We start from the raw sequence: 25,663 nt of genomic DNA, 5'->3' as shown, positions 1-25,663 counted from the left end.
GAAAAGCAGAGCAGAGAGACCCCCACCAGGCTCGGGGCTGTCTGGGCAGGGAATTCCAGGTCTCAGGTGCCTGAACATGGGGTACCTTAGTTCCAAGAACTTCTTGGTCTGTGAGAAGGGGGTCCCGCAGCAGGAGGGCTAGAGTAGATCCCTCTTTAAGCGCTAGACCCAGGGAGAGGGCCTGGTAACTTTGGTCTAGGGGCTGTACTTTCTGGAGACAAGTAAATAAATACAATCCAGCCTCAATATGGCCAAGGCATAGACAGATGATGGCCAGTGAGGGTGGAAGGGAAGGGTCTAGAGGGAGAAATTGTGAAGGCTGTTGCTAAGAGTCACCCGTGGACATCTGATATTTTAGCCAGCACCGCATCCAGACCTTTTTCCTGGAAACAGTGCCTCGGTTTTCCTTTGAGAAGCTGCCTCTTTCTGGGATGAATATTCAGTACATTTGGTTGGGCAAAGCTGACTCCACCCCTACCCACTATGGGAATTCAGAGGATCCAGGCCTGGCCGGTCAGAAGATGCTATCCTTCCTCCTCACCTCGGAGCAATAATGACTCCATAGCTCCAGTATGCTCTATAGCTCTCAATACTCTATAAGCTCCCGGATTCAGCCACACCTGAGATCCTCCCCTTCGTTTATGCTTTGGAAGGGTACTCAGCTTAACTGACAAGGTGTGTGTGCTGGGGTCTCGGTGAGTCTCACCACAATCTGCTCCTTGTCCAGGGACTCCGGAGGTTTCATCTAGTCTATAGAGATCCTTCTCGCGCACACAAGTGCCTTTACAGTTCTGGGTGTTGCGTGCCCCTACATCCCCTTACGGAGGCACATCCCCTTCCCCGCGCTCCATGATGTCAATTATATGACTTGCAGCTGACCGGTTGAAATGTGAAATCTCATAGACATTTTCTTTAATTAATTGTGAAGTTTTAACGGTTTTTCTTTTGCATTCTCGTTGCTTTTCCAGAGCCTTTGGAAAGCTCCGAGGCTACAGGCCCCGTGCGCACGACGCCCGACGCACGGACTGGGCCCCGCGCGCCTCGGACCCTCGTGCAGGCGGGCGGGAGCGGGCTGGGCCTCGCACGCATGCGCGCGGAGGCGGGGCTGCGCCCCCAGGCCTGCGCGTAGCCGTTCGGCCGCCGGGGAGGGGGGGTTTGGGTGGAGAGGCAGCGAGCGCGTGCCGGAGGCGGCCGCCGGGCTAGCAAGACCTTGTGCTCCACAGACCCTCCTTCGGGCGCATCCTCCCGGAGCCGTCCCCCAAAACCCCCGCCACTTCCAAGCAAGGCGCCCCCGACTCTGCAGGACCGGCCCTGGGGGATGGAGCGAGCCCGTCCCCAAGGCCCCAGAGGGGCCCCGAGGAGACCACCGCGCGCGGCCTGACCCGCCGTCCTCGCCCAGGGGCCCATGGGCGCGTCCCCGCGGGCGGGCCGCGGACGTGAGGGCGGCGAGCGCCGGGGCCGCGACGCCGAGGAGGGCCGTGCTCGTGCCCGGCCCCGCGCAGGCCGCGCGCGCGCGTTCCCGCCGCAGCGCCGGCCGCGCCCGCCCCGCCTCTCGGCGCCGGCCCTGGAGCCCGGTCCGCGAGCGGCGGCGGCGGCGGCGGCGGCCGGAGGGACGATGAGCGGCGCGGCGCGGGCGGGCCCGGCCCGGCTCGCCGCGCTCGCTCTGCTGACCTGCAGCCTGTGGCCGGCGCGGGCGGACAACGCGAGCCAGGAGTACTACACGGCGCTCATCAACGTGACGGTGCAGGAGCCCGGCCGCGGCGCCCCGCTCACGTTCCGCATCGACCGCGGGCGCTACGGGCTCGACTCGCCCAAGGCCGAGGTCCGCGGCCAGGTGCTGGCGCCGCTGCCCATCCACGGAGGTGAGTGCGGGGCCTCGGAGAGAGCAGCCGGCGCGGGGGGCGGGCGGTGGCCCCCCGGAGAGCCGGGGCGCGGGGGCGGCGGGCGCGGCGCCCCCACCCCGGCCGGGCTCGCCGCTCCGCTCCGCTCCGCTCGACCGGCGGCCCCGGGGCCGAGCTTTCCGTCGTGTGCAGCCCGGCCTGTTCAGCGGCTGGCAGGGGGGGCTCCAGACGCGTCCGGGGGGCTTCCTCTTCTTTTCGGAGGACTTAGAAAACGTTCCTTTTCGTTTAGGTAGCTTGTTTACGGGAGGGCATTGGACTGCGAGTTTGCGGGGACAGTTGAGACAAAGGAGGTGGTGGAGGAGCGCAGAACTAATTCATGGTGGATGAGGTTTTAACCTGGCTTTTGGGGATCGGCAGGTTTGTTCCCGAAATCCCAGACTTAACGCTGCATTGGATCTCGGAGGATGAGGCCCTTTTCGAACGGGAAAACGTGCCGTTTTTCTTAAGTGGCAAGTGGGAGGAGGGTGGAAGAGGAAAATGGGCATCTTCCCTGTTGCTTTTGGCTCTTGTTCTGCCCCAGTAGTTTGACTGTAATTTGACGCCTGAAAAAATCTCACATTATGAAGAATCTGATACCGATTGGGACTAGGAGCCAAGTCTTCAGGGCACCGGTGCTGACCAAAGGGGAAATGGATAAAATTTTCAAGAATTGTCTTATCCTCATGTCTTCCTAAAAATACGGGCTCTGTTTCATTATTTGGTATAAAACATATATTTGTATACATCACTGGCCATGTTTTAAAGGAACCATTCTCCCTTTTGATATTTTCTGTGGGGTTGGTTTTTTGTTTTTTGTTTTTTCTCACTGCTAACTTTTTGGAAAATGTCTGCTATCTTCTCCACCCCCACACTCATCCTGAGAATGCTGAGAGGGTTTTGTTTTTTTTTTCCTAAGCTGCTATTCATGTTAAAATGACCTAAACAAGGCAGCCTAAATAAGGTAATGGTTTTGTTTTTATACTCTAAATATTAAAACATCATGCCTCTTCTGAGATCTGTATTTGTGTGCTGAAGTGCTAAGCTGTTTGTATACAGACTGAGGAAAGAGAATCCTGCAAGGCTCTCCTTGTAGCTTGCCCCCAATGTAGACCTGCCCTTTAAAACTTCATTTGTACACCAACAATCAGGTGCTTAAAGGGCATTCTTGTCTCCACTTTGTTAAAAATGGCAGTTAGGGTCCCAGCGTGCCCAGAGAAACAACTTTGATCTTTGGTTCAATTAGTAAATATTTGTGTCCCTGTTCTGTGCCAGTCACTGTAGTTGGATCACATCATGTTGCCAAACTATGGCACTAACAATGGTAGCCTATTTTCTGGTGCTGAGAACCAGGAGGGTCACGGGGAAGGGAAGGAAGAGGAAGAGAGAGAGGCAAGCTGTTCTGGAGCAAGAGTTGGCCCTGTGCAGGGTTTTGAAATCTGTGGTTTTTCTTTGGGGCTTGGTTCCCTCTAGCACCCTAAATCCACGATCCTCACTTCTAGATTCTTGCCTCCGGAGTGTTCCATGTTTTAATACTACTTGTTGCTTACCTGTCACCCGAAACGAAAGCCCCCTCTTTGAGAAAGCTTGTTTTAGGTGTTGGACTAGAAGGGAATTGGGAGCTCACATGCAGCTGGTGTGTAGTTGAGGGTTACTCCTATTCCTTTGTCTCTGGGGAGGCAGCGTCGCTGTGGGGTTCAAGGTTCTGAGTCCTGCTGTACATACACATACTTTGTGACACTAGGAATGTAAATTGGCTGCGTAACCTCAGTTTCATCAGCAAAATGGAATGATGACATATGTACCTCAGCAAGGTTGTTGAATGGTTCCTGCTTTTTAAAAAAATTTTTTAAAATAGGCTCCACGCCCAGCATGGACCCCAACACGGGCCTTGCACTCACGACCCTGAGATCAAGACTTGAGGTCAAGAGTCGGATGCTTTTAATGGACTGAGCCACCCAGGCATTCCCATGGTTCCTCCATTCTTAAAAAGACCAGACTTGTTAACCTAAATGAGTGTCTAAATTGGTGAGGTTTTAGACACCCCGTTGAAGTGAACACATTGGGGCAGTGTGTAAAGGCTGAGTCTGGGGTCAGTTTCCTTAAGTGTCTGTCTTCCCCTTCTCCATTCTCTAGGAGCTCATTTTCTTTTTGTATGGAAGATTGCTCTACGTTCTCTCATGATGTGAGAGGTGAGATCCTACAGGTGGTTTCGATCTGACTTCCTACTAAGGGATCTGCAGAAATAGGTGCTTTCAGTCCAGCAAATACTAATCGAAATTCTTTGTACCACTGGGGAGACAGGGGTAACAGCAGTGAACAAAACAGATAAAAATCTCTCTTCCTGAAGCACTAGTAAGGGCCTTTATAAATCAGTTCACCTGTAAATCATGAAATCCAAGGCATTTTCCTGCTCTTGTAGCAGGAACTTAGGAATGTATCTTAAAAACGACAGTCTCAGGAAACTGAGGGTTGCTGAAGTGGTGGGGGGTGGGAGGGATGGGGTGGCTGGGTGATAGACAGTGGGTAGGGTATGTGCTATGGTGAGCACTGTGAAGTGTACAAGACTGTTGAATCACAGATCTGTACCTCTGAAACAAATAATGCAACATATGTTAAGAAAAAAGAAAAGAAGATAGCAGGAGGGGAAGAATGAAGGGGAGTAAGTCAGAGGGGGAGACGAACCATGAGAGACGATGGATTCTGAAAAACAAACTGAGGGTTCTAGAGGGGAAGAGGGTGGGGGGATGGGTTAGCCCGGTGATGGGTATTAAAGAGGGCACGTTCTGCGTGGGGCACTGGGTGTTATGCACAAACAATGAATCATGGAACACGACATCAAAAACTAATGATGTAATGTATGGTGATTAACATAACAATAAAAAACAACAGTGGTGGTATAAACCTGTTAAAATTACTCATGTTTAAGAAATAGCTTACATCAGTTATACCTCAGTAAAAAAGAGAGAGAGAGAAAATGGCTATTCTTGATTTAGTGAGTTTCAAAATTTTATATTTTAAGAAAAATATTGCAATTCTAGTGATCTTTATGCCTTATAATTTTGAATTGAAGAGAATTCTTTGCATGTTTGTGGAGGACTTACTGTGTATTGACAGTAAACAAAGGGATATTCAAATTACACACACAAAAAAGTTATGAGACAGAATTCCTGGCAAAAGCAGCTGTGGGCAATAGATTTGAATCAGTCTTCCTCTCCTCTCCTTCCCTTCCCTTCCTTTCTCCTTCCTTCCTTCCTTTCTTCCTTCCAGGCTCTGCACCCAGTGTGGGGCTTGAATTCACCATCTGCCCCCCCCAGCCAGCCAGGAGCCCCTAGATGTGAAATTAATGAAAATGCATTTTGAGGATAAATGTTTGGTAGTAATGAACATAAAGACAAAATAACTTCACATTTTCCTAGAGCTTAACATGGTGATTCATTTTAAATCTATAACTTGATTGGTGAAATATTAGAAACTTTTCATGTTTTGAAGTGCTACTATCAATTAGGCATGTATGAATTTCTGAGCAAAATTTATTTGCCCTATGTCCTTAAAGGATAAACAGGCAACTTTTTCTTTAGGTGCTTTGGTATTTTAAAAGTACATTTTGGGGGCACCTGGGTGGCTCAGCTGGTTAAACCTCTGCCTACAGCTCAAGTCATGATCACAGGGTCCTGGGATCAGGCCCGCCATCTGGCTGCCTGCTCGGCTTGAGGCCTGCTTCTCCCTCTCCCTCTGCTCCTGCTTATGTTCCCTCTCTCGCTGTGTCTCTCTCTGTCAAATAAATAAAATCTTTAAAAAAAAAAAAGTACATTTTGGAAAGTGTTAAACTTTATAAAACAGTAAGTGTTCCACTTTGAAAATCTATTCTTTGTCAATTAATAGAATGCATTTGTAAATGGAGATTTCATTTGTCTGGTGCTAACGAATTTCACATTTTAACTGAGAATTCATTTTTAGATATGGACTTTTGAAGAGACGTATTTATCTGCAGATTCCAGTAGCTTTCTTACTACTAATTTACTCAAAGGGTGAGTTTAGAGCTAGAAACAAATGTAAGCCAGTTAGTGCCTACTGTGGAGCAGACGTGTAACTGTGCTCTGTGTGCACACACTAACTTTTTGTCTGAGCCTGGAGTGGGGGGTTGGGAAGGAGAAGGCCCTGTGTTGATGATGTCATTGTGCCTGCAGATGTGGGAAGAATCTGGTGTCAGCCACTTTTTGCTTTGCGTAGAAATTTTGAGGATTGGATGTTTCAGCCTGAGAGAACAATTTTAACAAATGTTCAACTTGGGGGGGGTATCTTACTGACCATACAGATGCAATAAAATTTTTGTTTTCAGTAGCTTAGGTTTAAGAAAGTGATTCTATGGGATGAATCCATTAAACCTGAACATGGTTTTTAAAGTTCTGAGAGTGAAGGAGATTGATGTGGAAATAAGACCTTGGATGAAAGCGGTCATATACTGTTGGAATTCATTCATAATGGCAAAGGCAGGGGCTACTGGAGATAGAGATTTCAAAATATTCAGAGAAAAAAATAGGTATGATCCTGGGAGCAGGGACTCTGACAGGAAAGAGAATTCAAAAGGAGCTGGAGGTTCTAAAAACCAGATTTTAACATAATTAACCAAGCAAGCAGATAAAGGAGATATATACAATAAATTATATTTATATTGAATTCTACAGTTTTTTACAGATTTTATTTGGGAGCGAGCAAGGGGGGGGGGAGGAGGGGGAGGCAGACTCTCCATTGATCAGGGAGCCCAGTGCAGGGCTCGATCCCAGGACCCTGGGATCATGACATGAGCTGAAGGCAGATGCTTAACTGACTGAGCCACTCAGGCGCCCTTATATTGAATTTTATAATTTAGAAAATGGTTTTACATACTGTATTTTTCCTTCACTTTTGGATGATCCATTGGCATATAAATATTCGAATATTTTTTAAAAAACATTTGACCTTCTCACCAAATATCCATCCTGCTACCATTCCATTTCTCTGTTTCTCTTCAGTTTTTCCTCCTGCTGTTCACATTGTGGAGATCTTTGATTGCCAGTGATGTTGATAAAGAATGGCATATTTAAATGATATATTGGCCTACAGAATCCCTAGGGTCTCAATGTGTGGAATGGTGGATTGGAACTAAGAAAAAAATTAATAGGAGTGAATAAATAGTCCTGAATTCCAGTAAAACAAAACAAAACAAAACCTGCCCACATTAAAAGGTATTGAAGGGAGATAAGGCTTAGCTGCCTTTCACAGGATGGACCCTCTCTAGTCTCCACGCATCTGGGCATCCGGATCCTGGCCAGCGCTGGTCCTGCTTCATAGAGGCCAGGCCCACCTCTAGTTTATGTTTAGTTCTGCATATGAGTTTTAAAAAAGACCACAGAGCATTATTTTGAACATTATAAAAGAGAAACCCTTCATTTGAAGGAAGGTCAGATTAAATGACTTCTCAGATTACTCCACCTTTGTCAAAGTGTGACTGCAAAGTAGTAAGACAAATCTTTTTGAACAAACCTGCCAGAATACACCTGTGAAGGAGAGTGATTCTTTTCAAACCAGTCCCATGGCTTCGTGTGTGTACATATATATACATACATACTGTTTAGCAATGAAAACATACGTTGAAACACTTTTTAGAATTTGTAAGATTATCTTTTCCATTGAACAATTTTTAAAAAAATGTGCAGTGTATCAAATCTCTGTCCTAGTAGATAGATTTGAATTTTGACAACAATTGAAAGTTATTTTGAGGCAGTTCTTTTTTATGTGCTCCTGAGCTCTCTCTTTAGGTAATTCTCAAGAGAGAAAGTCTGGTGTGTTTTAGGCCATGTCCGCGGCATCTGTGGGATGAATTCTGAATCATTCTGATTCACAATGAGCTGATTCTTTTGAGTATTTAACAGTCTTGACTTATTTACAAAATAAAACTGCTCTTCAAGATCATCAACATTTGTTTTATCATCCTTAGAATATTTTACACAGTAGACATTATTTTCCATAAATGTATAGCTTTCTTTACTGTTAGAAGCAGTTTTGAATAAAACAAAGGGAGCTCTTTAAATGCAAAATGGCATAAATACAAAAGGACTTAAGTACCTCCTCTGGAGGCGCCTGGGTGGCACAGTGAAGCTTCTGCCTTTGGCTCAGGTCGTGATCCCAGGGTCCTGGGATCGAGCCCCACTTTGGGCTCCCTGCTCATGTAGGAAGCCTGCTTCTCCCTCTCCTCCCTGCTTACGTGCTCTCTCTCGCTATCTCTGTCTCTCTCAAATAAATAAATTAAAATCCTTAAAAAAGAAGTACCTACTCTGTGCTTGTCCTATAGTGTGTGCAGAAGGTGCAGTACGCACTTCCTGCCTGGGGGCGCTTAGCCTTCTTGTTGAGGTCAGCTTTGTCTGGGTGTGCCTTGTGGAAGATGGTGCCGGCTGTCCTCCACCTATCGGTGGACGTTTTTCTAAACAGGGGTCTGCAGACGACAGCCACCTGTTACTGTGAACAGATTATGGAAGACAACTGTGGCCGTTTGTTCATATGTCTTTGGCGGCTTTTGAATTGGGTGGTTGTGACAGGATCTGTGGCCTGCAAGCCTAAACTGCTTAGTCTCTGGCCCTTTAAGAAAACGTTTGACAGTCTGTGTTCCAAAAGTTCATTTATACCTTAGTTTTTCCCTTGAAAAACCGTGTTAGGGATTTATGGATGAGGGTTTGATTCCTAAATGGCCCCAGACTATGACTCCTGGCAGTTAGGGACAGTGTGTTCTTTGTCTCAGTCCGGCACCTACGACTGTGCCGGGTACTAGCAAGCCACTGGAATATATGATTGCATTTAATCCTGTGCTGTTTGGTCTGGTAGTGGAACTGATGGCAGGCTTTGTAAGAAGGTGGGGGGGGGTGTGTGTGACAGAGTATACTGTAGGGCCTCTGTTAGTGTGCTATGTTGTAAATGGCACGAAGACCAGAAAAACAAAAAAATGGTTTGGACGTGTAGTGTGGAAAAGTTTCGTTGAAAATGTGGAATTTGAAGTCAACCTTGATTAGTTCTCTTTCCAGCCATAATGGAGTTAAAAGGGACCAGGTTTACATCCCCACCTAAAATGACTAGAAAACCTGACAAAGTTATGAAACAGCAGTTTTAGAAATAGATCAACAAAGAGTACAAGACAGTGATCCCTGAGAGAAAGGAAATAAACAGTGGAGCCGTATGACTGCCCCAGCTTACAGCCTGGAGAGTTTCCATGTTGCAGTGCAAGGAAGGGAAGTCCAGAAGGAACCCGGTGGGCTCCTTGAGTTGCTGAGACAGAGGTCAGAGCTCAAGGAGGCCAAGGCAGTTGGAATGGGCTTGGATATGCAGGAGGTAAAGTACCAGAGAGGAGAGTTCTGCGGAGCTGCAACGGGTCCCCTCAGGTCTTTGGTTGAGTACTGATCTGTGCATTTTACAAAGAACGGTCAGAAATGAGCAGATGGAAGAACTCTTGGAGTTCCCACGAGGCTGGGGATCATTCATATTCTCATCAGTCAGTGTAGGGAGACCCTCTAATACACAGGGCATGGAGCGAGGCCACATTAGCCCTAAATAAAAACCTGTTCTAGACCCTACCTAACAAAGCTTAGAAGCACACTTTAAAAGGATCAGACTGATTCCAAGTAACTGGTCCAGAACAAAGCCCAACAGTATTTAAGGGATGCAACGACATCTGGGTCCCAAAAACATAAAATCCAAGACCCAGTATCCAGTCAGAAATTACCAGGCATGCTAAGAAACAGACAAAAACAATCCATAGTAACAGGCCCAGAAATTGAACAAATGAGAGAGTTGCAGATAACGATGTTAAATCAGCTATTACAGATCTACCGAGGTTGTGCAAGGAGGTCAAAGAAACTATGGACCCGATGAGGAGAGAAATGGATACAGAAAAGACCCACGTCAGACTTCTAGCCATGAACTCAAACTTGAAAAAGTGTCAGGTTTATATTGATAGAGAAAAGAAGAGTAATGAGTCTACCAAGAGGATGTTTGCTGCTCTTGTGCTCTCAGCGTCTCCCAGACAGAGACGTGTAGTTGACACACACTGTGTCCCACACTGTGGACTGAGGATGGGGCCGGAACTGTACAGGGACTGTCCTTCAATAACAGCCCTAGGTGGTCACGGGTTTTGGGAATTTAGGGTTCTCCAGTTTCTCACTTAGTGTTCTTCTTTAGAGCACTCTACGCAATCAGAAATTATATATCTGGTTGGTTTGTTTCTGAGGGCAGGGGTGCAGTTTCTGTGTCCACTCTTGTATCCTCAGTGCTTAGTGTGGTACCTGGCACAGAGCAGGCTATCAGCGTTGGGTAGTTAGCGCTGGATGGATTAAAGTGGGTGAGGGAACCTACCAGCTGTGTGGCTGTAGAGATTCATCAGAGCTGGGATGTGATGTAGGTCTGTCTGACTGCAGCATCCATACTTGAACCACTTTTTTGTACTGCTTCCCAAGTGGGTTTAATAAATTATGATCTATCCACTCAGTGGAATGTTACACAGCCATTAAAGGGGATCGTGAAAGTTGTGTATATCCTACAAAAATAAATGTACAGTGATTGAACTGTGACTGTGTAAAATTTGTTTACAGTGGACAAGGACTCAAAGTAATGTGCAAAAATAAAACAGTTGGGTTATATTGATTGGATGGTAGGTGATATTTCTCATTTTTTCATTTTCTCTCTCTCTCTTTGTGTGAAATTGTTAATTTTCAGTACAAAACCTTCATAGGGGAAAGTCATACTCCCCAAAGGGAACAAGTCCATGTCAACAGGTTGGTTTTCTATTTGTTTATTCCCTAGTTTCAAGAAGAATGGAATGAATTCCAAGCCATGGTCAGAAAGAGTAGGAAACTAGAAGATACCAGCCATATATTGAAAAGGGCATGTTTTGGGACACCTGGGTCGCTCAGTCGTTAAGCGTCTGCCTTCAGCTCAGGTCATGATCCCAGGGTCCTGGGATCAAGCCCCACATTGGGCTCCCTACTCAGCGGGGAGCCTGCTTCTCCCTCTCCCACTCCCCCTGCTTATGTTCCCTCTCTCACTGTCCCTCTCTCTCTCTCCCTCTCTCTGTGTCAAATAAATAAATAAAATCTTAAAAAGGGGGGGCATGTTTTTGCCTTGGAGAAAAAGGGAACTCCAAGACCAGATGTGAAACAAGTAAAATGTGGCATGATTCTGAGCGGTTAGTGGATCCTAGGAGGAGAAGTGGAATCCTAGCACCGGGCCCAGCTGTTCTGTAACATTTCTGTAATGATGATATTAACACTTCAGTGGTTTTGTCGGTTTTCACTGTTTAAAATGAATCTGCAGTTAAAGCATAGAAGGCTCTATTAGTTGTAGAACAGAAAGTAAACATTACCAACCTTAAGAACATACCACTATAAATAAATAACAAAGGTGGAGAAATGGAAGAGAAAAGACACATCAGGAGCAGGTGAGGGCCCCTGTCTTCGTCTCTTCACATAAGGTAAGCATTCAAGAGGGCATCTGGAGTCGTAGCCGCCAGGAGGGTTTAACCACAGGAAAATCAGAAAATAACAAAATCAAGAGAGAGGGAAGATGGCGAATCCTTGGTGAGCAAAATGTTGATCTGTGACCTCGTAAATCCACGGTGTCTAATGGTGACATAATGGCTGTAAGCCTTTCTGGAACCACGGAGGGTAACCACCAGAAGAACTAGAAACAGAAGTTAAAAGTGGATACCTTTTGGGACTTGGGACGATGCAGTGAATGGGGCAGGTGCACTTCCCTGTATGCTATTGGGTGAATTTTTCTTTGCTGCATGTGGTCACTGAGATCCCCACTCTTTCCCCTGTCCACACTGCAAATGAATTCTGCTCCCGCCCCTTTTTTCCTTTGCTGAAACTCCCTGCTTTCCCAGCATCTGTGGTCTTCTGCAGCTCCATGGCCCTGCTGTAGACCGTAGGGTTCTGCAGAAACCAAGCACTGTCTTCCAGAGCATTCCTGCTTCATTGGCACCGACAGACTCTGAAATCGGGAGATGCTACCGTTGAATTACCTGATTTTATTTCATAAACAGCTCTACGTCTGTAGACCCTAAAGTAATTTACTGTAGTAGCTGTTACGTTGGCTCATCGTGTTTCCCTTTTCTCTGGCAACTACCTTCCTCCTCAGTCAGTTGTGATGAGGCCTCAGCATTGATTGATGACCCCATGCCTTGACCCCCATTGGAGCTTTTTCAGCCCCCTTCGGGTTTCTCACTTCTCTCCTTATTTGATGTAGATTCCATGATTCTTCATGATAATCACCCCTTTTTTCTCTATATCACACTCACTTGGCAAAATCTCAGTCTTGGATGAGCCATGTATCATTCATCTTCTCTGCACTTCCTGTCGCCACACAGCTGAATGTTGCTGGAGAAAATCTGAACAGCCCAGCTGACCAAGGTTTGAGAACATAAAATTTATGCAAAAACAAATGGGCACTTAATGTTCAGTAATCCAAAAACATTTTCTTTTTTTTTTTAAGTTTTTTATTTATTTAAGTAATCTACACGCAACATAGGCTCAGACACATGACCCCGAGATCAGGAGTCACACATTCTTCCAACTGAGCCAGCCAGGCCACCCCCACACACACAAAATATTTTCTTCTAAAGAAGTGAGACAGCTCTCTGAGGCAACAGTTTTCTCTCTCTCCAATGCCTGCTGTTGTCTCTTCCTCTTTACCATCAGCCTGGTCTTCTCTTCTGAGCCCTGGAGTCACACATTCAGCTCTGCCTGCTTGGTATCTTCAACCTAAATGTCTCAAGGACATCTCCAGATTGAAGAACCTCAGATGGAGCTTCTGATAAATTTTTTGCCTTCCTGTCTGCTCCCCGTGCTCCCTGGTCTTCCCCATCTCAGTAAATGACATCATTGTCCGCTCTTAATATTTAAACAAATTTAGGAGTCATCCTTGCTGCGTTTCCTCACATTCCACATCCGATCTTTCCTCCACAGTTCACTTTCAGGACTACAGAATATACACATCTCTCTGTTGCTTGCCATTCTCCCTCCTGCCACCCCACTGTAGGCAACTCTTACCTCTTACCCTTTCCTGGTTTCTCTGCCTCTTCTCTTAACTCCCATCAATCTTTTCTCCCTACAGTAGCCCAAATTATCTTGAAGCTTCTACACGAAATCATAACACTCCCTGCTTAACTCCCTTCAGCGTCTTCTCATCGTCCTTAGAATGGAAACCTGAACTCCGTGCTGTGGTGTACCCCCTTCACTCCTGCCGCTCAGCTCACCACTGCTCACCATGCCGAGGTTCTTCTGATATTCTTTACTTCCTAGAGCTTCTGAGTTTTCTTCACAATGTGTACCTCCTGGCTGCCGTCCCACCCACCTCCACTTCCTACTCCCCCATACGGTGTTTGCCCTACTAGTGGAGCTTTACAGTTCTTTGGCCAATTAAAGGGGCAGACAGAGACATGGGAGAAGAATTACAGAATGTCAGAACTCAGTGGTCGTCGGTGATTCTCAAGTCTAGCCACCCATCCAAAGCCTCAGCATTCTTGTCTGGTGATTGTACAGCTCCAGTGTGAACACGTGAGCAACAGAAATCCACCACATTCAGCTCTGGAAAACAGTGTTAGAAAGTTTTTCAGCTGGGAAAAAAAAATTGGTTCAAATATTTGTAGGCAGTAGTTGATTTCCGTGTTTGACTCAAACCCTCTAACCCCTCGGCTGTATATCCCTATTTCTTTGGACCATTCTTAAGAATATGGTGTCGTAAACGTCAAAATGCATTTGTCTGTCAGTACTCCACTTAAAGGATGCAGTGGACTGAGTAGTGTCCCATAAAAGTTCATGTCCACCTGGAATCTCGGAGTGTGACCTTATTTGGAAATAAGATCTTGACAAATGTGAAGTAGTTAAGGATCGAGATAAGATCCTAGTAGTTTGGGGTGGCCCCTAAATCCAACGTGGGCATCCTTATAAGGAGAGGAGAGGATTCAGAGGGGCACCGAGGGAAAAAGGCCACAGTTACGCTGCCACGGCCAGCACAGGCCAAGGATTGCTGGCGAGCCCCAGAAGCTAGGAGAGACATGGGACCGTCGCTCCCTTGGAGCCTCCAGAAGGAGCCACGCCTGCCGACCCTTTGATTTCGACATCTGGCCTCCAGCACTGCCAGGCAACACAGTTGTTGTTTGAAGCCACCAAGTTTGTGGTCTTTTGTTATGGTAGCCCTAGGAAATGGATACGCAAGAAACCCCAGACTGGGCACAGTAATGTGTTTGCTCTCACCAAAGCAGAAGACGGTAGAGGTGCTTTTTTCTGTAGTGCTGGACACCTGCCTCGAGGCCCATAAGTTTTCTTGGCTCTAATCACTGACTCATACTGAGCTTACTGTTGATTAAACCTTCTAAATCTTTTTCAGTGGCTGCCCTGAGCTGTGTGATTTTATCTTCACTGGATGCAGCCTGTTCACTCAGCCTTTCAGGATACTCTTTGAATCCTGATTTGTCACCCACAGTCTTTACTCTTTCCAGCAGCTTTGTGTCAACAGTGAATGTGATGAGCATCCTTTCTGGATCTTCATCTAAGTCAGGTCTTAACCTTCCGGGCTTATGGATCCCCTTTAAGGCTTTAATGAAAGCCGTGGAGCTTTCTGCCAAAAAATACATATTTATGTAGATAACACAGAAAATTTTTTAGTAAGGTTTAGAAGGTTCAGATACCTCTTGAAGACCCAAGTGGTCCACGAACCCAAAGTTAAGGATCCCTGCTCTATGTAATTGATACAGTATTGAAGGATGTGAATGAGCAGACCCTCATAGTGTGTTGCTCAAAACCTTCTAAGATGGTTGACCTTATTCCATTCATCAGCACTTGGCCCAGGCACACCACAGAGTTTTCTAATTTACTTCGTTGGCTTTGCATTTGGTGCTGTTTCTTAGTTTTATGATATCATAAAAGACATGGTCAGGTGTTTTGTTGGAAAGAACAAAGGTATTTATGGACTCTCTTCCAGATTTGCTAGGTCAGGAGCTATGGCAAGGAAGGAAAAGAAGTGGCTCTTTCATGGCTCCGCCATAGTATGTTAGTTTCCTGTTGCCACTGGAACCAGTTGCCACAAACCAGCTGGCTTAAGACAACAACAGATTTATTGTCTTATAGTTCTGGAAGTGAGAAGCCCAAAATCAGGTCTCACCAGGCTAAAATCAAGGCACTGGCAATCCTGCACTCTTCCCAGAGGCTCTAAGAGAGAATCGGTTCTCTTCCCTTTCCCAGCTTCTAGAGGCTGCCTGCATTCCTTGGCTCATGGCCCTTCCTCTGTCCTCAGAAGCTGTAGCGAGGCATCTGCCTGCTCGCTCTATCTGACCTCCTGCCCCTCTCTTGCACATTTCGGAGACCCCATGATTACCTTAGGCCCACACATGGCAGTCCAGAGTGATCTCTTTATTTTAAAGTCAGCTGAAGAGCAGCCTTAATTCCCTCGTGCTGTGTAACCTAACATATTCACAGGTCCCAGGGGTTAGGATGGGAACATGTGGGGGAGGGGGAGCGGCATTAGTCTGCCTTTCATACATCCTGGACTTGTGCTAGCACCCCATGATTACAGCCTTCTCTTCTCAGGCTCTGCAGTTACTCTTTTAATAATAACTTCTGAAATTTTGCCAGGGATCAGCAGTTCCCTACTACGTCTATAATTTGCACAATCCACCTTCATCACTTTGTAAACACTGGAGTGCTATTTTCCTAGGTTACTTTTCTAATGTCACTCTTCCAGGATTCACCAGACTGTGATTCATCCAGATCAGAAATCCTGAACTCAAGTCGGGCAACTGCTTCAAACACTCATTCAGCAAATACTCATTCAGCACCTACTGTGTGGCAGGCAGGGACAAGAAGGTCCTGCACGCTGTCTGGGCGGGGAGGTAAGGTGAGTCAGCATCTGTGTGCTGTCCAGTGGTAAAAACAGACATTGAACAGATGCTAACACACAAATAACTGTTTATTACTGATTCTTGGGGAAAGTACCGGGATGCCAAGAGGGCATAAATGAGAGCTAACCCAGTCCAGGATGGTCAGGGAAGACTCCTCCAAAGACATGTTAATGCTGAGACTAACGCATGAGCAGATACTAAACTAAAAGGGGGCACAGAAAGGAAGCCCATTCCAGGGCCAGGGATCCTATAGGATCCTATATGAAGACCAAACGGTACAAAAAACCCTTGGTGTGCTGGAGGAATGGAAAGGAGTAATTTAGAGACTAAGGGGAAATTGGTATACAGTAGAGCTGAAATTGGTGGGTCAGTACTTTCTAGGCTGTGTCAGGATTTTTTACTTTATCTCAAGAAGAATAGAAAACTTTTGAAGGGTGTGCTGGTTTGTTTGTTAAATGTTTGGTTATGGTAAAATACAGAGAATACAAAACTTACCATCTTAACCATTTTTTAAATGTACAGTTCAGTAGCGTTACATGTATTCACATTGTTGTATAACCGATCTCTGGAACTCTGTCTTGCAAAACTGAAACTCCCCGTTTTTCCTTCACCAGCCCCTGGCAACCACCCTTCTACTTTCTGTCTTGAAATCTGACTGCTCTGGGAACTTCCTATAAGTAGAATCACACAGTATTTGTCATTTTGCGACTGACTTATTTTCACTTAGCATAATGTCCTCAGGGTCCATCCATGTCGTGGCGTGTGTCAGAGCACTGTTGCAGGGTTTTAACCTGAGGAGTGAGCTAGCCAGATTTTTTTTTTTTGAATTAACATTTTTAGCTATAACCACAGAAAAATACACAATCATGATTCTGCAGCTTGATGAGTTACCATAGTGTACACACTGATGTAACCCCCAACCTGGCCACGAACGCGAGCATCACCAGCTCCATGGGGTTCCCCAGAAATGCCCTTTCAGTCACCACACCCCCTCTCACCCTCCCCAGACTGAACACCACAGATGGTGCCTGTTGTTTCACTTTATGCACATAGGTCTTGGTATGCATGCTTTTGTATTTTTGTGACGAGTTTTCTGTTGCTCCCATCACTTATATGTGAGGTAAACTCACGTTACTCTCTGTAGAATGGTTTTGCCAGTGGCCGCAAGCACGAGTAGGTCACAGTTTATCCATGCCTCTGTGGATGGGCATGTGAGTTGCCTGCTTTGTGGCTGTTACACTAATGCTGTTGTGCACGTGTTTTATGGAGTGTGTGCTCAGGAGGGGGCTGTTCGCTCCCTCTCAGTTTTCTTTCAGGCCCAGTATGTCCAAGACAGTTCATCGTCTCTCCTCCAGAACTCTGTTCCTCCTCCGACGGGTGCTGTTTCAGTCAATAGCACCGCCTTCTATCCAGGGTGTTATGCCAGAAACAGACATCTTCTTTAGGCCTCCAGCCCCCATATCTAATTACTTACCACGTCCTGTTGATCCAGATCCCTAAGTGTCTCTAAAATGTGTCCAGTTCTCCCCACATCTACTGCAGACTACTCTAATCTCCTGTCTAGACTGTGGCCTCCTGACAGGCTTCCTTGTGTCAGCTGTCACCCACTCTAACCTATTCCCTACGGAACGGGAACACAGACTCTCTTGGTTGCGCATATACATGTATCCCCAGTATTATACTTATGAATGTTATGCTGTGCCCTTGGAGTGCTCTGATATAGCATCTGAAGGCCCAGCACTTAGGTCAACAGCTGTAATAAATCTGTATTTCTAATAGTCTTTATGTTAATTTCTAACTTTTTTGCTTTATTTTCCAAATCCGATTAGTTGGGTTTTGGGTTTTTGGGGGGTTTTTTTGTTTGGGTTTTTTTTCCCTCCTTTCATGGTGACTAAGAAGAGCTTGCACAGCAGTAGAAATGTCAGTTCTGCCAATTTTTTTTGTTTTGCTTTTTTTGCAGGGTTTTTTTTAAAGGCATTTGTCTATATGAGGGACAGTTTAGTTAAAAGTAGATGGTCTCATCTGTAAATCCATGTAACTCAGCTGTTTTACAGTAAAGTGAAAACACATGTGTGAGGGAGTTGCTACCTTCTTTACATTTGTGGGATCCCACTCAGGACGCCTCAGATACAATAGGAGACAGCGAGACACGGATTGGGAAGAGCAGCCAGTGTTAATCCATAATGAAACATCAGTAAAGCTTCATTTCTTATTACCTATAACAGAATGATTTTCTTTTTTTAACTCAAGTGAACTTAGGTCAGTGGATATAAGATCAATACAAATACAAAGAAGTTAATTGTGCTTCTATATGCCAAGAACAAGCAATTAGACAATAAATTGTTAAAAATACCATTTAAAATAGCATTGGCATCAAAAACCACAAAACACTGTCACAAGAAATTAAAGATCTAAATGAGGGGAGAGTCATCCCATATTCATGGATACAAAGACTTACTATTGTTAATATAGCTGATTGACCTTCAGGTTCAACATGATCCTAAGAAAATACCAGCTGGATTTGTGCAGAGATTGACAGGCTGATTCTAAAATTCACAGGGACCCTGAATAGTCAAAACAATCTTGAACAAGAAGAACAAGACCAAAGGGCTCCCATTTCCCGATTTCCAAACTTACCACAAGACGGTGTGGTGGTACTGGCACAGACCTACAGATCAATGGACTAGAAGTGGGATCCAGAAAACCTTACATTTGTGATCAGTTGATTGTTGACCAAGATGCCAAGACAATTCAGTGGGGAAAAGAACTGTGTTTTCAACAGAAGGTGCTGGGAAGACTGGATAGTCAGGAAGACCCAGGGCGGGAGGAGGCCAAAGAAATGTGCATTGTCTCACCCTTAAGTGGTTCGCCCCCCACTGACACTGCTGAGGAGGGTGTGTGCCGAGGGCTGCAAAATTTCCTCTGCGTTTGGTGATGTAGAAGCACAGTGACTGGAAATTTGGAAGAAAGCAGCTGTATTACTTTCTAAGTTCACCAACCCCAGGGCAAAGAAAGCTGGGTGACTACAGATCGTCTTAATGGAATGAGAGATTTCTTGAAGAAATCAGCATGAGTATACCAGGTACAAACAACAGTTTTACTGAGATAAGAGTGTGTCACAGAGAAACCTAACCCAAGGATCTGTAGGTGGGTTTTCTAACAATCTCTGCACCCAGTTGCAGTGTCCTTTAGTCTTACTCTGATGGTCACCCTTCTCAGGTTCTTCTCCATAGAGGAAACGAAAGCAAAAAAAAAGGTTTTGGGAAATGTTTTCATCCACTGTTTTGTTGACCCTGCAGTAGACCTATTTCTTTCTTACTTTTCTTGCTCTGAAAAAAACTTGTAAAGAAATCTTTTGGGAAGGGGGTAAGAGCAGTGACTTTGCTTGTTCCTGTCGTTATTTGCAATCTTCAACTCTTCCCGGGCTTTTTAATTTTTGAAAAAATAATTTATAAGTCTGCACTGTCATCCTGCATTTGCCTCTATAGCTTTTGTGTGAGTCTTTCTTAAAGTTTAATTTATCTCGTGCATTCTGGCTGGTTTCATTATCTTTATCTATCAGGATAATTTGCAATTGCCCAGCTGTCTTTGCCCTGGGTTTTGCAAACTGTAATGATGGGTTGCTTTCTTCCAAGTTCCTAGTCACTCCGCATTCTGGGCATGTGTTGGGTTCTGGGTCACAGTTGCCCCTGGTTACCCCTAGCCATTATCTTGTTGGAGACAAAGCGAATGGTAAAGCAGATCACGAACTTGTTAGACACCCTGCTTTTAGCTGAACAAGATCTCTGCGGTTCTGCAGGTCGTTGACACCCATCAGTACTCTCTCTTGTCTGCCGGCTCGGTGACCTGGTAAGAACTTTCACATTTACTCTGGCTGGTTGACATAGGTAGGTATATTGCCCCCATCAAAGTTTCATTTCTGTCTCTTAGACAGGTTCTTGAGTTCTGTTCTCTTGGATTTCCCTAAAGGACGACTGTTATCTTGATACAAAATATCTGCTGCTTTTTTCCCTCTGAATAGTAGTTCCTTAGATATACTTTTTTTTTTTTTTTTTTTTAGATTGTATTTATTTACCCGACAGAGAGACACAGTGAGAGAGGGAACACAAGGCGGGGAGAGGGAGAAGCAGGCTTCCTGCCGAGCAGGGAGCCCGATGCAGGGCTCGATCCCAGATCCCTGAGATCATGACTTGAGCCGAAGGCAGACACTTAATGACTGAGCCACCCAGGCACCCCTCCTTAGATATACTTTTCCATCATTACAGCCTAATCTTGAGACCCACTTCAACAAGTCCCGTTGTTTAGTTGTTATTTAAGGTAAACTAAAGGTTTTTCTTATTACTTATATTTATTAGTTTATGGACATCTCAGATTATGAAAACTTTAAACCCGTTCTCAGTTTGTTCATGTGAGTAGTCTCCCACAATGGGTTTTTTTTCCCTCATTGTCCTCCACAAGGACTGACTTCATGATTTTTTTTTTCATGTTCTCCTACCTCCTTCCTCAGCAGTTAGCTATTCCTAGCCCATCATTTTTTCTTTTTTTTTTTTTCCTGTATGGATGAGTCATTTCTTTTAACTCACATATTATTTATTCAAAGGTTAACAACAGCATTACACACTTAGCACCTGTCAGATGTAAGGAATGGTGGAGAACCGTGTGGATAGAAATTTGCATAAAGCAAGGACCCTAAGATGAAGAAATGTTCTTGCTATATTTGTTCTTTATATATTTTGCATATTAGCTCCTTATTAGATAGATACATGAATTACAAGTATTTTCTCCCATTTGATCAGTTGCCCCTTCATTTTGTCGATGGTTTCCTTAGCTGTGCAGCAGCTTTTTACTTTGATGCGGTCCCACTTGTGCATTTTTGCTTTTGATGCCTTTACTTTTTGCTCAAATCCAAAAACCACCACCAAATCAAGGAAATTACTGCCTATGTTTTGTTCTAGGAGTTTTGTGGTTCCAGGTATTATGTTTAAGTCTTTAATCCATTTTGAGTTGATTTTTGTTTATGGTATAAGATAGTGATCCAGTTTCATTCTTTTGTACGTTGCTGTCCGTTTTTCCCAAAACACCATTTATTGAATTAGACTATCCCTTCCCCGTTGTATATTATTGACTCCTTTGTTGTAAATTAATTGACCATATACGTGTGGATTTCTGAGCTCTCTATTCTGTTCCATTAATCTGTGTGTGTGTGTGTGTGTTTCTTTTTGGAGGGGAGTGCAGGGGCAGGGGCAGAGGGAGAGAATCTTAAGCAGGCTCCACACCCAGTGTGGAACCCAGCACAGGGTTCAGTCTCACAACCCTGTGATCATGACCTGAGCCGAAATCAGGAGTCAGATGCTTAACTGACTGAGCCACCCAGGCATCCCTGTGTGTCTGTTTTTATGCCAATACTATGCAGTTTTGATTAGTATAGTTTTGTAATATAGCTTGAAATAAGGAAGTCTGGTATCTTTTTTTTTTTTTAAAGATTTCATTTATTTATTTGAGAGAGTGAGAGAGGGAGAGCCCAAGAGGGGGTAGGGTCAGAGGGAGAAGCAGACTCCCTGCTGAGCAGGGAGCCTGATGTGGGACTCGATCCTGGGACTCTGGAATCATGACCTGAGCTGAAGGCAGTCGCTTAACCAACTGAGCCGCCCAGGCACCCGGAAGCCTGATATCTTTACCTTTATTTATCTTAAATTGCTTTGGCTATTCAGGCCATTTTGTGGTTCCATGCAAATTTTAGGATTATTTATTCTATTTCGGTGACAAGTGCCATTGGAATTTTGATAGGGATTGCATTGAATCTGTAGATTGCTTTGGGTAGTATGGGCATTTTAACAGTATTGATTCTTCCAATCAGAATGTCTTTCCATTTATTTGTTTCTTCTTTAGTTTCTCTCATTGATGTCTTATAATTTTAAATATACAGCTCTTCCACCTCCTTGGTTAAATTTATACCTAGATATTTCATTCTTTTTTTTTAAGATTTTATTTATTTATTTGAGAGAGAATGAGCAGGAGCAGAGAGAGGGGCAGAGGGAGGGGCAGACTCCCTGATGATCAAGGAGCCCGATGCAGGACTTGATCCCAGGACCCCAGGATCATGACCTGAGCTGAAGGCAGACATTTAACGACTGAGCCACCCAAGTGCCCTATTTCATTCTTTTTGATGCAATTGTGAATGAGATTGTTTTCTTAACTTCTATTTCCAGTAATTCATTATTAGTGTCTGGAAGTGCAACAGATTTATGTGCATTGATTTTGCATCCTGTAACTTTACTGAATTTGTTTATTAGTTGTAACAGCTTTTTGGTGGAATCTTTAGGGTTTTATATATATAGTGTCATGTCCTCTACAGATAGAGACAGTTTTACTTTTCAGATTTGGATGCCTCTTTTTTTTTTTCTTGTCTGATTGCTCGGGCTAGGACTTGCAGTGCTATATTGAGTAAAAGTAGTGAGAGTGGACATCCTTTCTTGTTCCTGATCTTAGAGGAAATGGGTTTAGCTTCTCATTGTGGAGTATGATGTTAGCTCTGGGCTTGTCTTATATAGCTTTCATTATGTTGAGGTACATACCCTCTATACCCATTTTTTGAGAGTTTTTATCATAGATGTTGAATTTTGTCAAATGCTTTTCTTGAATCTGTTGAGATGATCATATGGTACTTCATTTTGTTAATGTAGGGCATCACATTCACCTGTGGAGGTTGAACCATCATTGCATATGTGGAATAAATCCCACTTGATATGGTGTGTGATCCTTTAAATGTATTGTTGAATCCATTATTCCTATGTTTGAAAGTATGTTTCAGGGGCATCTGGGTGACTTAGTCGTTAAGCGTCTGCCTTCGGCTCAGGTCATGATCCCACGGTCCTGGGATCGAGCCCCGTGTCGGGCTCCCTGCTCAACAGGAAGCCTGTTTCTCCCTCTCCCACTCCCCCTGCTTGTGTTCCCTCTCTCCCTGTGTCTCTGTCTGTCAAATAAATAAATAAAATCTTTAAAAAAAGAATGTTTCAGATAGCCTAGTCTTTGTTAACATTGTCACTGTGTCCAAGTCATTAGTACTATAACTACTAGTATTAGAAGAAAGAAGTGATAAATAAAACAGGAATGCTTCCATATCCTTTACTTTTCTGCCCAAGGATTTTTTAAAAAGATTTTATTTATTTATTTGACAGAGAGAGAGAGAGGGAGAGGGGGAACACAAGCGGGGGGAGTGGGAGAGGGAGAAGCAGGCTTCTCGCCGAGCAGGGAGCCCAACGCGAGACTCAATCCCAGGACCCCGGGATCATGACCTGAGCCAAAGGCAGACGCTTAACAACTGAACCACCCAGGCATCCCTCTGCCCAAGGATTAATGATGCCTTCTAGTGTTGCCAGCTTTCAGTTATAAGATGAATAAGTTCTGGCGATATACATATAGCATGTGACTAAACCTAATAATACTGCAGTGCATACTTGATATTTGCTAAGAGACTAGATCTTAAGTGTTTTCACCAGATATAAGAAAAGTAACTGAGGTGTTGGATATATGAACTCACTTGATAGTGGTAATCATTTCACAATGCATATCAAATCACATTGTATACTTTAAATATATGTAGTTTTTATTTGTTAATTATACTTCAGTAAAGCTGGGGTGGGGGAGGGAATAATGCCTTCAAAGACTCTTCTGCCCACTGGTGTCCTTACGTCATTCTGTGCATCAGCAGTTTGAGGTATAGTCAGTGGCTTTGCTCTGCCTTGGTGGGTTTTTGGTGGCAGCCAAGAAAACTGAACACTCTATTTAGTCTTGTCTCTTAATCGTCACTTCCTTATTTTTCAACGGGGATTTCAGTCTTGTGTGTTTAGGTAAATGATGATGCTGTCAGTCAGGAGTTCCATAGTGGGAAGATCACATTTGAAGGGGGAAAATAATGAGTCTGAGATACTCAGTATTCATGGAGAAATATCTAGCAGACAGTTGAAAATTACAGAATAAAACACAAGAGAGAGATTTAGACATTATGTACATACAGGTGATGGTTGAAGCCATGGGAGTGAATGAGACTGGCCACTGAGAAGAGAGGGCCCAGGGCAGATGCTTGGTGAAACCCCTCCAGCGAAGAGGCTAGCAACGGGAAAATGAGAAAGAGTAGGCAGAGAGGTGAGAGGAAAGTGTGGTGGACAGGAGGCAACAGAAAAGAAAGCTGTAGAAAAACTTGTACTCGACGCTGTAATGCTTTGGTGCAGTGAGGAGTGATGTGGGTTAAGTGATTAACACACACTTGGGTTGCACTGTGGCACCACATTTGTCCAAGGAGCTAGCACGATTTTTAGTTATTTTGATTTGTAGCATCTCTCTTGCACTGAAGTATTTGTTGTATCAGTTGTAATAGGAAATATTTTTGAATGTGACTTTTCAGGTGAAGTGTATTGTATTAGCCATCATTTAAAATTACTCCTAAGATGCTTTTTATTATGTCATGGAGAACATCCAGCAGATATATTTAAGTTGTGTAAGGATGTGAAAAATAATCAAAATCCATTTGAGATATACAGTAACTAAGTATAGAAGACAAACGATAATGGATAGCTATTGACAATTAAACTTGCTGAGAGTTCAGCTACGTATGACCCTTCTTGCGACGTCGACTGATATATCCAGCCCTCTAGGTGAACAGAAGATATCTTATTGTGTTGCCCTCTTGTTAAAAACTCTATACAAAAAGGTAATGACTTGTAAAAATCTGTTTCTTTAGAATAAATATAACCAAGGAAGTAAAGCTTGCCAATTAGGAGAAGAATAAGGGACACATTTTACTTTTTACAGATACTAGATTCAAAGCTGAAAAGTGATACAATAACATTTGAGAACCTACTGAACGCGCCCGATCTTGTCTGATCTCGGAAGCTAAGCAGGGTCAGGCCTGGTTAGTACTTGGATGGGAGAACCTACACAATTAAAATGTTTTCTTCAGATTCTTCTCTTCATAAGAGGCAGAAGACAATGGAATAATATCTTCAAAGTGCTAGAGAAAAGTAACTGTCTAGAATTTTTTGCCTAATTAACCTGTCATTCAAGAATGGGATCATATGGAAGATGTTTTCAGATATAAAAAGACAAGTTTACTCGAAAACCTGACTTTACCCTGAACAGATCCTCATTTGAAGGAACATCAAAGGGATGTTATTATTCTCATAAGGAAGGAGGAAATGAAACACAGAAAGAAAAAGTGAGATGTGAGGAGGACAGTGATGATTAATTTTTTTTTAAGGTTTATTTATTAGAGGGGCACCTGGGCAGCTCAGTTGGTGAAGCATCTGCCTTCGGCTCAAGTCGTGATCCCGGGGTCCTGGGATTGAGCCCGGCGTCAGGCTCCCTGCTCAGCAAGCGAGCCCACTTCTCCCTCTCCCTCTGTCTGCCCCTCCCCCGGCTTGTGCGTGTGTGTGTGTGTGTGTGCTCTCTCTCTGTCAAATGAATAAATAAAATCTTAAAAAAAAAAAAAAGATTTATTTATCAGAGAGAGCACAGGCACATGCGAGTCGGAGTGAGTGGCAGAGGGAGAGAATCTTCAAGCAGACTCCCTGCTGAGCGCAGAGCCTGACGCGGGGCTTGATCTCACAACCCTGAGACCATGACCTGAGCTGAAACCAAGAGTCAGAGGCTTAACCTACTGGGCCAGAGGGTGTCCGGATAATTTGGTCAGATATTCTGGGTGTTTCTGTGAGGGTGTGTTTAGATGAGATTAACATTTAAGTTAGTAGACTGAATAAAGCAGGTCAAAGCAGATTGCCATCCCCAATGTGGGTGGGCCTCATCCAATCAGTTGAAGGCCTGCATGAAACAAAAGAGCTGATTTTCCTTCCGGTAAGAGAGAATT

The 25,663-nt window shown here is 44.4% G+C and overlaps 1 protein-coding gene across 3 annotated transcripts in view; it reads left to right on the top strand.

The window, feature by feature from the left end:
• The first annotated feature begins 1,153 nt into the window (after positions 1-1,153).
• RNF130 (ring finger protein 130) overlaps positions 1,154-25,663 on the top strand; it is a 137,670-nt gene continuing 113,160 nt past the window's right edge. For all 3 annotated transcript variants that reach the window (XM_027605270.2, XM_027605271.1, XM_027605269.1), the window contains exon 1: positions 1,154-1,862. In XM_027605270.2, the coding sequence (XP_027461071.1) occupies positions 1,406-1,862 (457 nt within the window). In that variant the 5' untranslated portion in view covers positions 1,154-1,405. The remainder of the gene's footprint in view (positions 1,863-25,663) is intronic.

This window comes from Zalophus californianus, chromosome 5 (genome assembly GCF_009762305.2).
Source record: "Zalophus californianus isolate mZalCal1 chromosome 5, mZalCal1.pri.v2, whole genome shotgun sequence".
NCBI lineage: Eukaryota > Metazoa > Chordata > Mammalia > Carnivora > Otariidae > Zalophus > Zalophus californianus.
The sequence above is the reverse complement of the archived record's forward strand: the minus strand, read 5'-3'. Positions and strand labels throughout refer to the sequence as shown.